General features: G+C 45.2%; 1 protein-coding gene across 2 annotated transcripts in view; it reads left to right on the top strand.

The window, feature by feature from the left end:
• The window catches only part of nek6 (NIMA-related kinase 6), a 33,708-nt gene extending 23,795 nt beyond the window's left edge, over window positions 1–9,913 (top strand). For both annotated transcript variants that reach the window (XM_035392282.1, XM_035392281.1), the window contains 6 exons: window positions 1,435–1,545; window positions 2,252–2,360; window positions 2,818–2,925; window positions 5,060–5,154; window positions 7,351–7,464; window positions 7,997–9,913. In XM_035392282.1, the coding sequence (XP_035248173.1) occupies window positions 1,435–1,545; window positions 2,252–2,360; window positions 2,818–2,925; window positions 5,060–5,154; window positions 7,351–7,464; window positions 7,997–8,107 (648 nt within the window). In that variant the 3' untranslated portion in view covers window positions 8,108–9,913. The remainder of the gene's footprint in view (window positions 1–1,434; window positions 1,546–2,251; window positions 2,361–2,817; window positions 2,926–5,059; window positions 5,155–7,350; window positions 7,465–7,996) is intronic.
• Window positions 9,914–12,454: the final 2,541 nt, after the last annotated feature.

Raw genomic sequence — 12,454 nt, 5'->3', positions numbered from 1 at the left:
TAGTTTACTGTAGCAACGTAATTTTTGGAACAGTTCTTCAGTACTGTATGTCCTGCCAATGAAACCTAGGTTTAACTGAAATGGAGGGCTGGGTAGGGCAGACAGAGAGACAAGGGAGGGAGAGAGACTGAGAGAGGGATGTAAGGAAGAGGGAGAGGGGGTGATGAAGTTCAGGGAGGTGAAGGAGAAGTATAGAAATGAAGGAGACAGCTGAAGCAGAAGCGTCAAGCTGAAGGAGAAAGAGACTGAGAGTCAGAAGAGGTGTAAAGGAGAGGAAGGAGAAGGAAGTGAAGGAGGAGATGAAGGAGAGCCCTGAAGCGAGGAGGCGGGAGGCCCGTCACTCCCTTGAGCCCCTTTATCTGCCGCTGCATCACCGCCGCAGATCAAAGGCGCTATATTCGCCCGCCTGCCCTGCCCACCTGCCCCACCCTGCAGCGGCAGGAATTACTCGTCCCATGCACTTGCTTTGGTGATTCAGAGCAGATTTGAATGTTGCTGGGGAATTTTTCAGAATGCCCAGGCATCCCTATTCCCAGTGATTGGTTACCGCCCACCACCACTGTGATTGGTGGAATGATGGCTTTCACAGAAAAACACTTCCTGGTTTGGTTGCCTGAGGGGAGTTTCCTGTTTTGCAGTATAGACACGGGTGTGTTTCAGTCAGCTGGCCAGTCCTTGCATCAGAGCGCAACAGCGACCCCTCTGGTCACTCAAAAGTCTGCGGCCTGCCTGGTCCAGCTGGGTCAGATGAGCCCACTGTCCCCCAAGAAAAACAGGGATTTATTTTAACTGCAGACACAGATGCATACTGTATAAACTCACACACATCAACACTTGCACGCACACCCATCCACACAAACACACACACGTGAGTTCTATACATTGATACACATGTATGCACACGCATACACACACACATAAACAGACCCACACCCACGCGTGCATGACTTTGATATAATCGACATCCATCTGACAAAGTTTCCGCTCCTTTGTTGTTTTCCGTGATTGGAGCAGCAAACGTGGCCGCTTCAGTGTGTCCCGCGGTTAACACAACCGCAGAATTTGAATCCCTGCCCCCCACTGGTGCAGTGTCACCCAAAGAACCATTTGAATCTGCAACGAGTATACGCACGTTAGAAAGTAGCAGCTGTGGGTCGATTTCGGCCAAGTTCACCTTCTTATCAAGTTTACTTCCTGCTTAAGAGGGGTTGATTTAGTGAGAGCAATCAACCATCACTTTCTGAGATCCCTCCCTCCCTCCCTCCCTCCCGGGGAAATTATACAGCCAATAACGGCCCCGCTCATCCGCCCCAGAGCAGTACAAACACAGAAGGGGCAGTTTCACTGAGCATTTTTTATACCGTTGACCTGCAGAGCAAAAACTTTGTTCTAGTCCAGCTGAGTCGCCCGTTCTGTTTCCTTCGCATCCTACAGCAGCTGAATCACCCGAACGTGATAAAGTACATGGACTCCTTCATCGAGGACAACGAGCTCAACATCATACTGGAACTGGCTGATGCCGGCGACCTGTCTCAGATGATCAAGGTGAGATTACGTCATTGAGGAGTTGATGATGTGTAGTCACACTGTCAAACGATTCAAGCAGGATTTGGCCAGCTTCACTTCATTAAGGTTCGTAGCCTTCTGGTACATATGGTAGCTATGGATCCTACCAAGTTGAAAATAAGGTTAAGATACATTTTCTCAAGTTTTAGGGATGTGCTTTGCCAATAAACTTATGCAGGGGAGGCTCCAATTAGAAGCTGTGGTTCAAGCCAGCACATCCGCTGACAACGCTAGTTGTGCTTAGTAGAACCAATCAGATTGCAGGAAGCTAATCTGACAAACTGTAGCCTCCTGTCTTAGATGTCCCATGGAGAGAGAGCATGTGCGGTTGAGAGTACTCATTTACTGCATCAGAGCTGCTATATTGTCGGTGCTGTGAAGGGCTGCTGAACGAGTCCCCCCTCTGAACGAGTCCCCTCTCCTCTCTGATTGGTGGTGCTCTCTCTGAACGAGTCCTTTCTCCTCTCTGATTGGTGGTGCTCTCTCTGAACGAGTCCCCTCTCCTCTCTGATTGGTGGTGCTCTCTCTGAATGAGTCCCTTCTCCTCTGTGATTGGTGGTGCTCTCTCTGAACGAGTCCTTTCTCCTCTCTGATTGGTAGTGCTCTCTCTGAACGAGTCCCCTCTCCTCTCTGATTGGTGGTGCTGGTGCTAACCCTAACCCCTCTCTTCCTCTCTTCTCTGCAGTATTTTAAGAAGAAGCGGCGGCTCATCCCGGAGAGGACCATATGGAAGTACTTTGTACAGCTCTGCAGTGCCCTGGAGCACATGCACTCCCGCAGAGTCATGCACAGAGGTACACATGTCTATCTGTCTGTCTGTCTATAGATTTGTCTGTCTGTGTATCTATTTCTTTTTGTCCCGCTATCTATCTATCTATCTATCTGTCTGTCTGTTTATCTATCTATCTATCTATCTATCTATCTATCTATCTGTCTGTCTGTCTGTCTGTCTGTCTGTCTGTCTGTCTGTCTGTCTGTCTGTCTGTCTGTCTGTCTGTCTGTCTTTCTGTCTGTCTGTCTGTCTGTCTATAGATGTCTGTCTGTCTGTCTATCTATCTATCTGTCTGTCTGTCTATCTATAGATGTCTGTCTGTCTATCTATCTATCTATCTCTCTGTCTGTCTGTCTGTCTGACTCTGTCATGAATCAATCTATCTAGTACCTGTCTGTCTATCTATCCATCCATCTATTTGTATATCTATCCATTGAGCTGTCAGAGACATTTATCTGTGCTCTGATTGGCTCTCTCAGACATTAAGCCAGCCAATGTGTTCATCACGGCCACTGGGGAGGTGAAGCTGGGAGACCTGGGGCTGGGCCGCTTCTTCAGCTCCAAAACCACTGCAGCGCACTCACTGGGTGAGCCCTGACACACTCTTACACTCTTACATTTACACACCCTCACACACACAGACGCAGACACACACACATTATATTATTACATTACAGCCCTGACACACTCTTACACTCACGTTTACACACTCACACACACACACATTATATTATTACATTACAGCCCTGACACACTCTTACACTCACGTTTACACACACTCACACACACAGACACAGACACACACATTATATTATTACATTACAGCCCTGACACACTCTTACACTCACGTTTACACACACACACACACATACACACACTCACACAGACACAGACACAGACACAGACACAGACACACACACACAGACACACACGCACACACACAGACACACATGCACGCACACACACACACACACACATTATATTATTACATTACAGCCCTGACACACTCTTACACTCACGTTTACACACACACACACACACACACACACACATACAGACACACATGCGCGCACACACACACACACACACACACATGCAATCATTCCCATGCACTCACTAGATGATCCCCTAATAAGTTGGGACAGAGCTTATCCACAGCCCACCCTAAAACACACACTCGACTGATTCACTTAACACAGATTTACCGCTCATCTTAGCAGAAGGAATTTCATGTAACCACCCAGCAAGGACTGATTCTTAGAAAAATTAGGAAATTAAAACAAGAAAAGCTTAAGTGGCAGCACAAGGTCAGGAGCCACTTACGGTAGGAGTTTAATGATTCATTCAGTGCTGTGGGAAGTTCGGCAAACTCAGGAAGGGTGCATTAGGAAACCATTAATCAGTGTTTAATGGCCTGCCAGGAAATCCGTGCACCGCACTGAATACACAATACCATCACGGGGGGTGAAGAAAGTAATTCCAAGGAAACGAGAGAGAAGAACTAAAAAAAAAACTTTAAACAAATAACTAACAGACGCACACTATGCATGGGGCGGGGTTAAGGACATGACTAACCCATTTTGGGAAGGTGTTGTTTGGCAAACAAATGCCTAAGAGGCTATACTTCTGCATCATATTAAGACTGAACCACTTACCTTGTGTTACTGATGATTGGAGAATTTCTGCATGCATATTCTACAGATCATAAGATGGGCACATTTGCAGTGACTTTGACTGTTTCACTTCAGCCAAGGTCAGCTCAAAGGCCACAGATGAGTGCATGGAGACAGACTCGTCAGACACGGTTTTCAAAATACTTTAGAGACTAGTGCAATCCCTGTAGATTACTGACCACTTTAAAATAAGCACCTATTTTCACCAATTATTTGGAACAAAATTCTTATTTTCGTATGACTGATTTTGACAATTTGGTTTCCAACTAATTTCATTGAAATCTCTCAGGGATCTTAAGGAGTGGTTTTAAAGTTTTCCTGGCATCTAATGAATTGAAATATCAGACCCAGGGCTGTTTGGAGAGGGACCTGGATTACACGCTGTGTTGTTTTACTTCCTTTATCACACGCCTCCAGCTCACTGGCTGACTAACGCCGCTCTACCTTTGTTGGCACCGTGGGCCGTAACTCTGCAGAGCCCTTTCTCTTTTTACGGATGGACCCCGACTGTCCTGCTCTCATATTAGTGTGTGGCGGCCGGCCACAAGATTAGAGGAAAAATTCACTGAAAAACGAAAACATTTCTTTCTACCAATTTGGAACACGAGAACTATGTGTACATCAGCAAGTACGCTCTCTGTGACTTGTCGTTAACTTTACTGTGGTTTCAAAATCAGAGCTCACGGGTTCGAGTGCCAGGTGGGTGCCAACATTGTAGCCTTGGGCAATGTGGCCTAACCCAAATCTCCTCTGTAAATATCCAGCTGTTTAAAGTGTACGGTATGTGAAATATAAGCCAGGTGATTCAGCCAGTTGCTTCAATGCCACCTAGCCTGTTCCAGATTGCTTTCTTTGTGTTTAATTGGTGGGTTCATAAGCGATCTTTTGTTGCTCATCGCAATCCTTCAACGCCGTCGTTCAACACTTCGGTGCAACTTTCCGAAATGTGTTGAGGCACAGAAAAAGTTTTCTTTTTTCTCCGGAATATGCAGTCCTTTAATACTGTGTGTGTGTGTGTGTGTGTGTGTGTGTTTACTCTCGGTGTCAGTGGGAACACCCTACTACATGTCTCCAGAGAGGATCCACGAAGGTGGCTACAATTTCAAATCAGACATCTGGTCCCTGGGGTGCCTGCTGTATGAGGTAGGCCTCACCTGATCATGTGACGACTTGCGCACTCATATGCATCACATCTGTGAAATTGACATGGTCCTTCATTTATATACGAGGGGGCAGTCCAACTACTACAGTCTTTTTTTTTGCAAGTGCTACAAAACGGTGTATATGTGAATGTGGGCATATCTGTGTGAGTGTGTGCATGTGTGTGTATGACTGCATGTGTGATTGAGTGAGTGCATGTTTGTGTGTGTATGACTGCATGTGTGATTGAGTGAGTGCATGTTTGTGTGTGTATGACTGCATGTGTGATTGAGTGTATGTCTGTGTACTGTATGTATGACTGCATGTGCGATTGAGTGAGTGAGTGTATGTTTATGTGTGTGTATGACTACTTCTGTTGAGTGTATGAGTACATGCGTTTGTTTGTTTGCATGTATGTGTGCTACTGCGTGTGATTGTGTATGTGTACATGGATGTTTGTGTGTCTATGTGCGAGTATGAGTGTGTGTGCGTTTGTGTGTATACAGTATGTATGACTGCATGTTTGTGTGTGTATATGTATGACTGTGGGTGGGATTGTGTGTGTCTATATGTATGATTGTGTGTAAGTGTACATTTGTGAATTATTGTGAGAGTGTATGTTTGAGTATGACTGGGTGTGAGTATATGTTTGTGTATGACTGTATGTGATTGTATGTATGACTGTGTGATTGTATCTTTGTGTATGACTGCATGTGAATGTGTGCTTGTATGTGTGTGTATGACTATGTGAGTGTATGAGTGTATGACTGCGTGTGATTGTATGTGTGTGTGTGACTGTATATGTGTGTGTGCTTGTATGTGTGTGTATGACTGCACGTGAGTGTGTGTGTGTATGACTGTATGTGTGTGTATGTGTGCGTATGACTATGTGTGTGTGTGTGTGTATGACTGTGTGTGACTGTGTGTGTCTGTGTGTGTGTGTATGACTGCACGTGAGTGTGTGTGTGTGTGTGTGTGTGTGTATGACTGCACGTGAGTGTGTGTTCTTGTTGACACATGCCCTGCTCTGCACTCCACACCAGCCTCCTTGCATAGCTCTGACACAGTTTCAGCACAAAGACCAGATCAGAGCTTTGTTTCCTTTGTTGGCCTTACCACACCCCGGCCAAATTTCAACAACACGCTATGACATCATTACGCACTGCCACACTGGCATCATTACACACTGCCACACTGACATCATTACACACTGCTACACTGACATCATTACACTCTGACATCATTATACACTGCCACACTGACATCATTACACACTGCCGCCTATACAGAGTGAAGCATTGGCACCATTAAACAATGAAAAATCAACACATTTACAGTGTGTGTGTGTGCGTGTACTTAAACGTTTTCACTCAGAAAAGCACAGCAATTATGAAAAGCAGGGACACTCACCCTCCTCCTGTGGTTTCATCCAATGGGACCACGAAACAGCATTCATGTGACACGTACTGTAATAACAGAAACAGCCTAGAATTCTCTGTGCAAATTATACAAAACAGAGAGGGCGAATTGTATGTTAGCTGGCTAGCAGATGTATATTTAATAGATGAGGTCATAATCAAGGAACATTTGGTTTTTTCATGTTAGGTAACAAGTCTGCCTAATCTAGCTAGACACAGTAGTCATATGCTGACAAGCAGCCATCTACCCACCTATTCATAGTTGTTTTGGAATTGGGCATAAAGATTTTTTTATGTTAGCAGGTTGCTACTAGCTAACTGACGGTCTATTTTAGCAGTGGAGTTGTGCCCTAGCTATTTTTGTAAATGATTTCAGTTTGTAGGAGACAGTAGGTAATACAACCATAAAGTCAGGCAGAGGAGGTGGGTCATTCTAGATAGTAAATGCAGTTTGTTTTCAAAATAAGGATGGAAATATTAGCTTGGTAGCTAGATAGCTTGCGAGCTTAACGCCAAAAATTCTGTTACCATTGTAATTGCTGCCAGTTTAGTTTAAAGTCAGATTTTAATTCCACCTTATGAAACACGTTATCATTTAAAAAGTATGAATAGTATGACTAACAATGCACAAGCAACAAAATAGGGTTAAGGAAGTTGGTAGTGAAATTTTGTATGTCAAGCTTAAAAACCTTAAGAGTTTACGAGGAATAATAAAGATCTGAGAGAATAGAAGGTAGCGCCGCCTTCATCAAGCCAGCTAATCATCATTATCTCTGTGCAGATGGCCGCTCTGCAGAGCCCATTCTACGGGGATAAGATGAACCTGCTGTCTCTGTGCCATAAGATTGAGCAGTGTGACTACCCTCCTCTGCCCCCTGAACACTACTCTGAGAAGGTAAGCGGACAGCCACACAGCTTAACCAGCATAGTGTACAGCACACAGCTTAACCAGCGCAGTGTACAGCACACAGCTTAACCAGCACAGTATACAGCACACAGCTTAACTAGCACAGCGTACAGCACACAGCTTAACCAGCACAGTGTACAGCACACAGCTTAACCAGCACAGTGTACAGCACACAGCTTAACCAGCACAGCGTACAGCACACAGCTTAACCAGCACAGTGTACAGCACACAGCTTAACCAGCACAGCACACAGCTTAACCAGCACAGCGTACAGCATTACATTACATTACATTTATTTGGCAGACGCTTTTATCCAAAGCGACGTACAAAAAGTGCATTTCATGGTCATAGACAACTGCTAAACACAGGTTCAGTAAGGTACAATACTTATTTTGTACAGCTATTTCTAGCCAAGAACACAGTTTAGTTCACACAGTGAACACAGTACTGTGCTGCAGTACGATACGGCGTGCTAGCCCTCTTGACCCAGCGCATTAACCCCTCGTTGTCTCCCTCCCAGCTGAGGGAGCTGGTGGGCATGTGCATCAACCCCGACCCCGACCAGCGGCCCGACATCGTCTTCGTCCTGCAGTTCGCCCGGCAGATGCAGCTGTGGACCTCCAGCACCTGAACCCGACTGAGGAGTCCAATCACGTTCCGCTCTGGAGAACCTAACCGCAACCACGACCGCCCACAGACACGGTCCGCTCCTCTCCCGTGCTCCTGCCTGGACCCCGGTCCTTCGGTTCTGTTTCCGAGATGGAATTTGGAATTTGGAATGGATGGAATTTTCGATGTTTCACGAACGTTAGAGAAAGGGCAGGTTCTGCCCGTTCGTTTTTAGTTTTATTTGCTTTCTTTTTGGAAAATCTTTTAACTTTTTTCATTTTTTAATGAGGGCCTACATATGGTGGGGATTAAAAAAAAACAATAAAAGTTAAAAAAATAAAAATAAACCTGATACAAAGACATTCTGTGATTGCTTGAAGGGAAGGGGTGGAGCCTCATCTTGATTGACAGGAGGGGGAAATCCTGTACATGGCAATGGTGATGCAGAGTCCTCTGCAAAAGTTCAGAGGGGGGTCTGTGTCCAAGCAACAGTGGCTGCATTCCAAACTGCTCCCCACTTCCCTCTACTCTGATTTAAACAAGACCGGCTGATCCACAGCCTAGTCAGGCCTCACCTGTGCCAGGTAACACTGGGGACTGGCCACACCCACCCCACACAGTCAGTGCGGTCAGTATAACTTTCAGAGTGCTTGTTGCATGCACGTCACACCAGTGCCCCCCAAAAATAGCACTGCCCCCTCTGGGTTTCTGTTTCTCTGCTTTTCTAGTTATGTCATTTAGTTTCCCTCTTCACATGCTCTCTAAAAAAATGTAAAAAATAAAAATAAAAAACATGGAATATATTGCGTTTAGAACATCGCACAAGTTGAGGGTGAGATTGTACCATCTTTTCATTTTATAGCCAGAAATCAACAAGTTGTGCTAAATGGTACATATAAACTGTAGTGTTAGTAATAATTATTGTAACACAAACACACATACGTGTTAAAGGTCAGTTGAATTTTAGTAAGAACATGCTTACTTTATCTACACTAATTCAGCATTTCACTCAGTATTAGCGTGACACATAGGAGCCTGTTTCTATTTCCTTAAACCATTATTAGACATTTATATTGTTTTACTGTGCTAAAGTAGCCTATAGGCTATATAAGCCTATATAAGGTGCAGTGTCAGAGCCCTGACATTGAAGTGTGTCGAAGCACACTGTCTTGCCATTTAAGTGCGCACTCCATTAAGTGATCACTTGCCGTAGTCACTTGCGGATAGTCGTTTGGAATACAATCTCAAATTTGACAGAACCACATTAAGACCCTGTCCTAAGGGGCTACACTAACCCTATATTTTCATGACTCCATATCAAGTTTTACCATTTTTTCCACCCATTTTATATTTTTAACAGTTAAACATAATTTCCATTGCTGCGCAACCAAAGTGCCTGGAACTCCAGAGAGTATATAAAATTGTGTAGCGGCTTACTGCTCAATTCTGTTTTGTTTAGTTTATAGTTCCAAAGTTAACGTTTTTGGGCTTTTTTTGCCCTCATACTGCAGGCTGCCCAGGCAACAGTCGTTCAGTGCTCTGACATTGGCTCGGTGGTGTGTGCAGTGCATCGTTTCCATGGAAACAAAAATCACACAAACATTCTGTTGTGCACGGCCTGTTACGACTGGAAACATGTTTGCACCGTATACAAAGGGGCGGGAAGTAGCCTCCTAATGTCGCAGAATGATGAGCTCAATGCGTGACCCTTTACGGTTGGCTACTGTTGCACGATGACCAGTGCTTCACGGTAAATGTGATCTGATTTGTCCACATTTAGGATATTAGTGGGCGATGGTCACCATCATAGGCCAGCTCTGGCACATGATTGGTTGCATTAGAATAGACCAAAAATAAAAGAAAAAATAAAAGAGCATAACCCTAGCATAACAGAACACCTTAGAACCAGTCTGTCAGTGAAGCACATTTTCACATTAGACAGCGCAATGGAAGAAAGATTGCTTGGAGGAGCTAATCCTTTTTCAAATCTGGACCAGCTGCAGTAATCCAGACAACTTCACGGGTACAGACGGGTGTATACTCAAATGTGAGAAAAGGATGCAGTTTGGTTTTCAAAGAGTGAAATCCTAGAGGCGAAACTGAGGAAAACAAGATGTCTCCAGAGATGCAATTACGTTTTCAAGGCGCCCAACTTTATTTGGCACATTGACTCGCGAAACTGGAGCCTTACGGTTCGTATTAATGGTTGCATTGATGGTTTTTCTAGGAAAATTATTTGGCTTATGGTTGTGTAAGCATCAGGCCAAATCACTTACAGGACACTTTTTTTGCCCCTAGGATTCAACTCTTTCAAAACCAAACTGGCATCTTCTCTCACTCAAGAGACCATTTTCCCAACATTTAGTGTACATCCATCTGTACCCATTTAGTTGCCCGGAGTACTGCAGTTGGACCCAAATTAAATTGATTTTTGCATTCCCAAAACTACACAGAAACACAGAAAAAAAAATATTTTTCCTCTCTACTATGCCCCTGATGGGCCTTTGTAAACTCTGGATCAGATTGAGAAACGTTAGGTCCATATCTTGCTCAAGACCTGAGTACAGCATCTGATACACTACAGCTAGAGAACCCCCACAGACACCTGCTGGGCATTAAGCCCAACCTTTATTATCTGAAGATCTTTTCACAAACCCAGCGGCAACTCAAGTCGCCCCTGGGAGTTGGGACGTTCCCGCATAGACTTACCCACTGAGTAGGCGATGCCCAGCGACGTGGCACGGGCCAGCAGGTCGCCCGTTTCCTGGCTCCCCGGTGCATCTGCCGATCCTGACCCAGGTTTGAGGCCACAGCTGAACTCCAAAATATCGGTAAACGCAAAATGATGTCGTCTAACTCACGCTAACTCGCAATTAACAGTGATCTAAACGACGTCCGGCGACTTCTTATAAACTTTCGTTCTGGCTACTCGAGAAGCAACGCACAGACAACACAGCCGACGTTCCACGAAATCAAAGACACGATTTTGCCCAGCGGTAGCAGTACGTGCATAAACCTCCAGGCCTACAGACCGCGCGGTCAGTCGTAGGCCTGTACCCTGACGCATTAATGTCACGCATCTGCTGACTCACGCTCTCAGCCTTACTCCCACACACTCGGGCTCTCTTAACAAAAGCCACGGCAGACCTCTGTGATGTCATCACTGATCAAACTCGGCCTCCGGTCATTGACCGCCCCAAACCCACACACCCACCCCCTGGTCCGCGATCACAAGACTGATAACTCCACCTGTGACAGACGAAAATGCTTGCACTGCTTCAACTGAAAGGTCCAGTCGGCCTTTACGTTCCCACATACAACCAAAGGCAGAACAAAGGCAGAACACAGGCTTGTCTTGTCTTGTGACGCCAGAAGGACAAGCAACTTTTATGACAGACAAGAGTCTTTTCCTGAGAAGCATGCAGCAAAGACACAAGACTGCAATCCTTTTACGAGCCGCGTTCCATTTTAACGGCCGTTTCCATCGGGGCCCATGTCAGCGCCTGCTCAGTCCACGCTACACTGCGCAACGTTTTTATAGGAGTAAAACGGAGAGTGACCCACGTTAAACTGTCAACGAAAGACGACCCTTCAGATCAGGCGTTCCCAGACAGCTATGGTGCCGACAGCACAGGAACGCATAGCCTATTTAACAAGACATCACACCCTCGGCCCACAGAACCGCATACAGAAATGATTTACAAGGAAGTTTACGATAACAAAAACAAGTATTGAATAGGTAGGTCTAGGATAAGATTACGCGTGCACACTTAAAGGACTACAGCATCTGCTCGTTTCTTTGGCCTAATCTGCTGTCTGCTAAGCCAGGCAGCAGCTGTAGGACCTAACCTCTGCCTCAGGCTTCCACGGATGAGACTCGCCCCAAACACAAGATTAATAAATAATGAGAAATTGGGATGGAAATGCTCACAGTGGAAAAAGCCTATTTTCCATGATGTCACGGTTAGGACATTGATGGAATTAACTAAAATCTTGCACAGACCGATTGATTAAATATGTGGCAAAATCCATAGATTATTACAATAGGCCACTGGCTCGTCAACCTTGCCTGTGAAGTCTGGCGTAAGCGGAGAAGCAAAGAGGAAGAAAGGAACGGTGTGACAGCGCTTTTAATCAACGCTATATTACTACACCCACGTGCGGGGGGTCGAGAGAGCTCGCCACGGACTTTACGAGGCCCTAAAATCCAAACTGATTATAAACAGTGGTCACTCTATATTCCTCATAAAACTGGCCTAAAGTTAACAAACAGGAACATTAACATAATGTCAATTGCGGTTAGGCTTTTTCAAAACTATGTTAGTGGAGTTTACGTTAAGATTCTGGCTGAAGACGTTCAAGGAAGTTA

Source organism: Anguilla anguilla, chromosome 14 (assembly GCF_013347855.1).
Source record: "Anguilla anguilla isolate fAngAng1 chromosome 14, fAngAng1.pri, whole genome shotgun sequence".
NCBI lineage: Eukaryota > Metazoa > Chordata > Actinopteri > Anguilliformes > Anguillidae > Anguilla > Anguilla anguilla.
The sequence above is the reverse complement of the archived record's forward strand: the minus strand, read 5'-3'. Positions and strand labels throughout refer to the sequence as shown.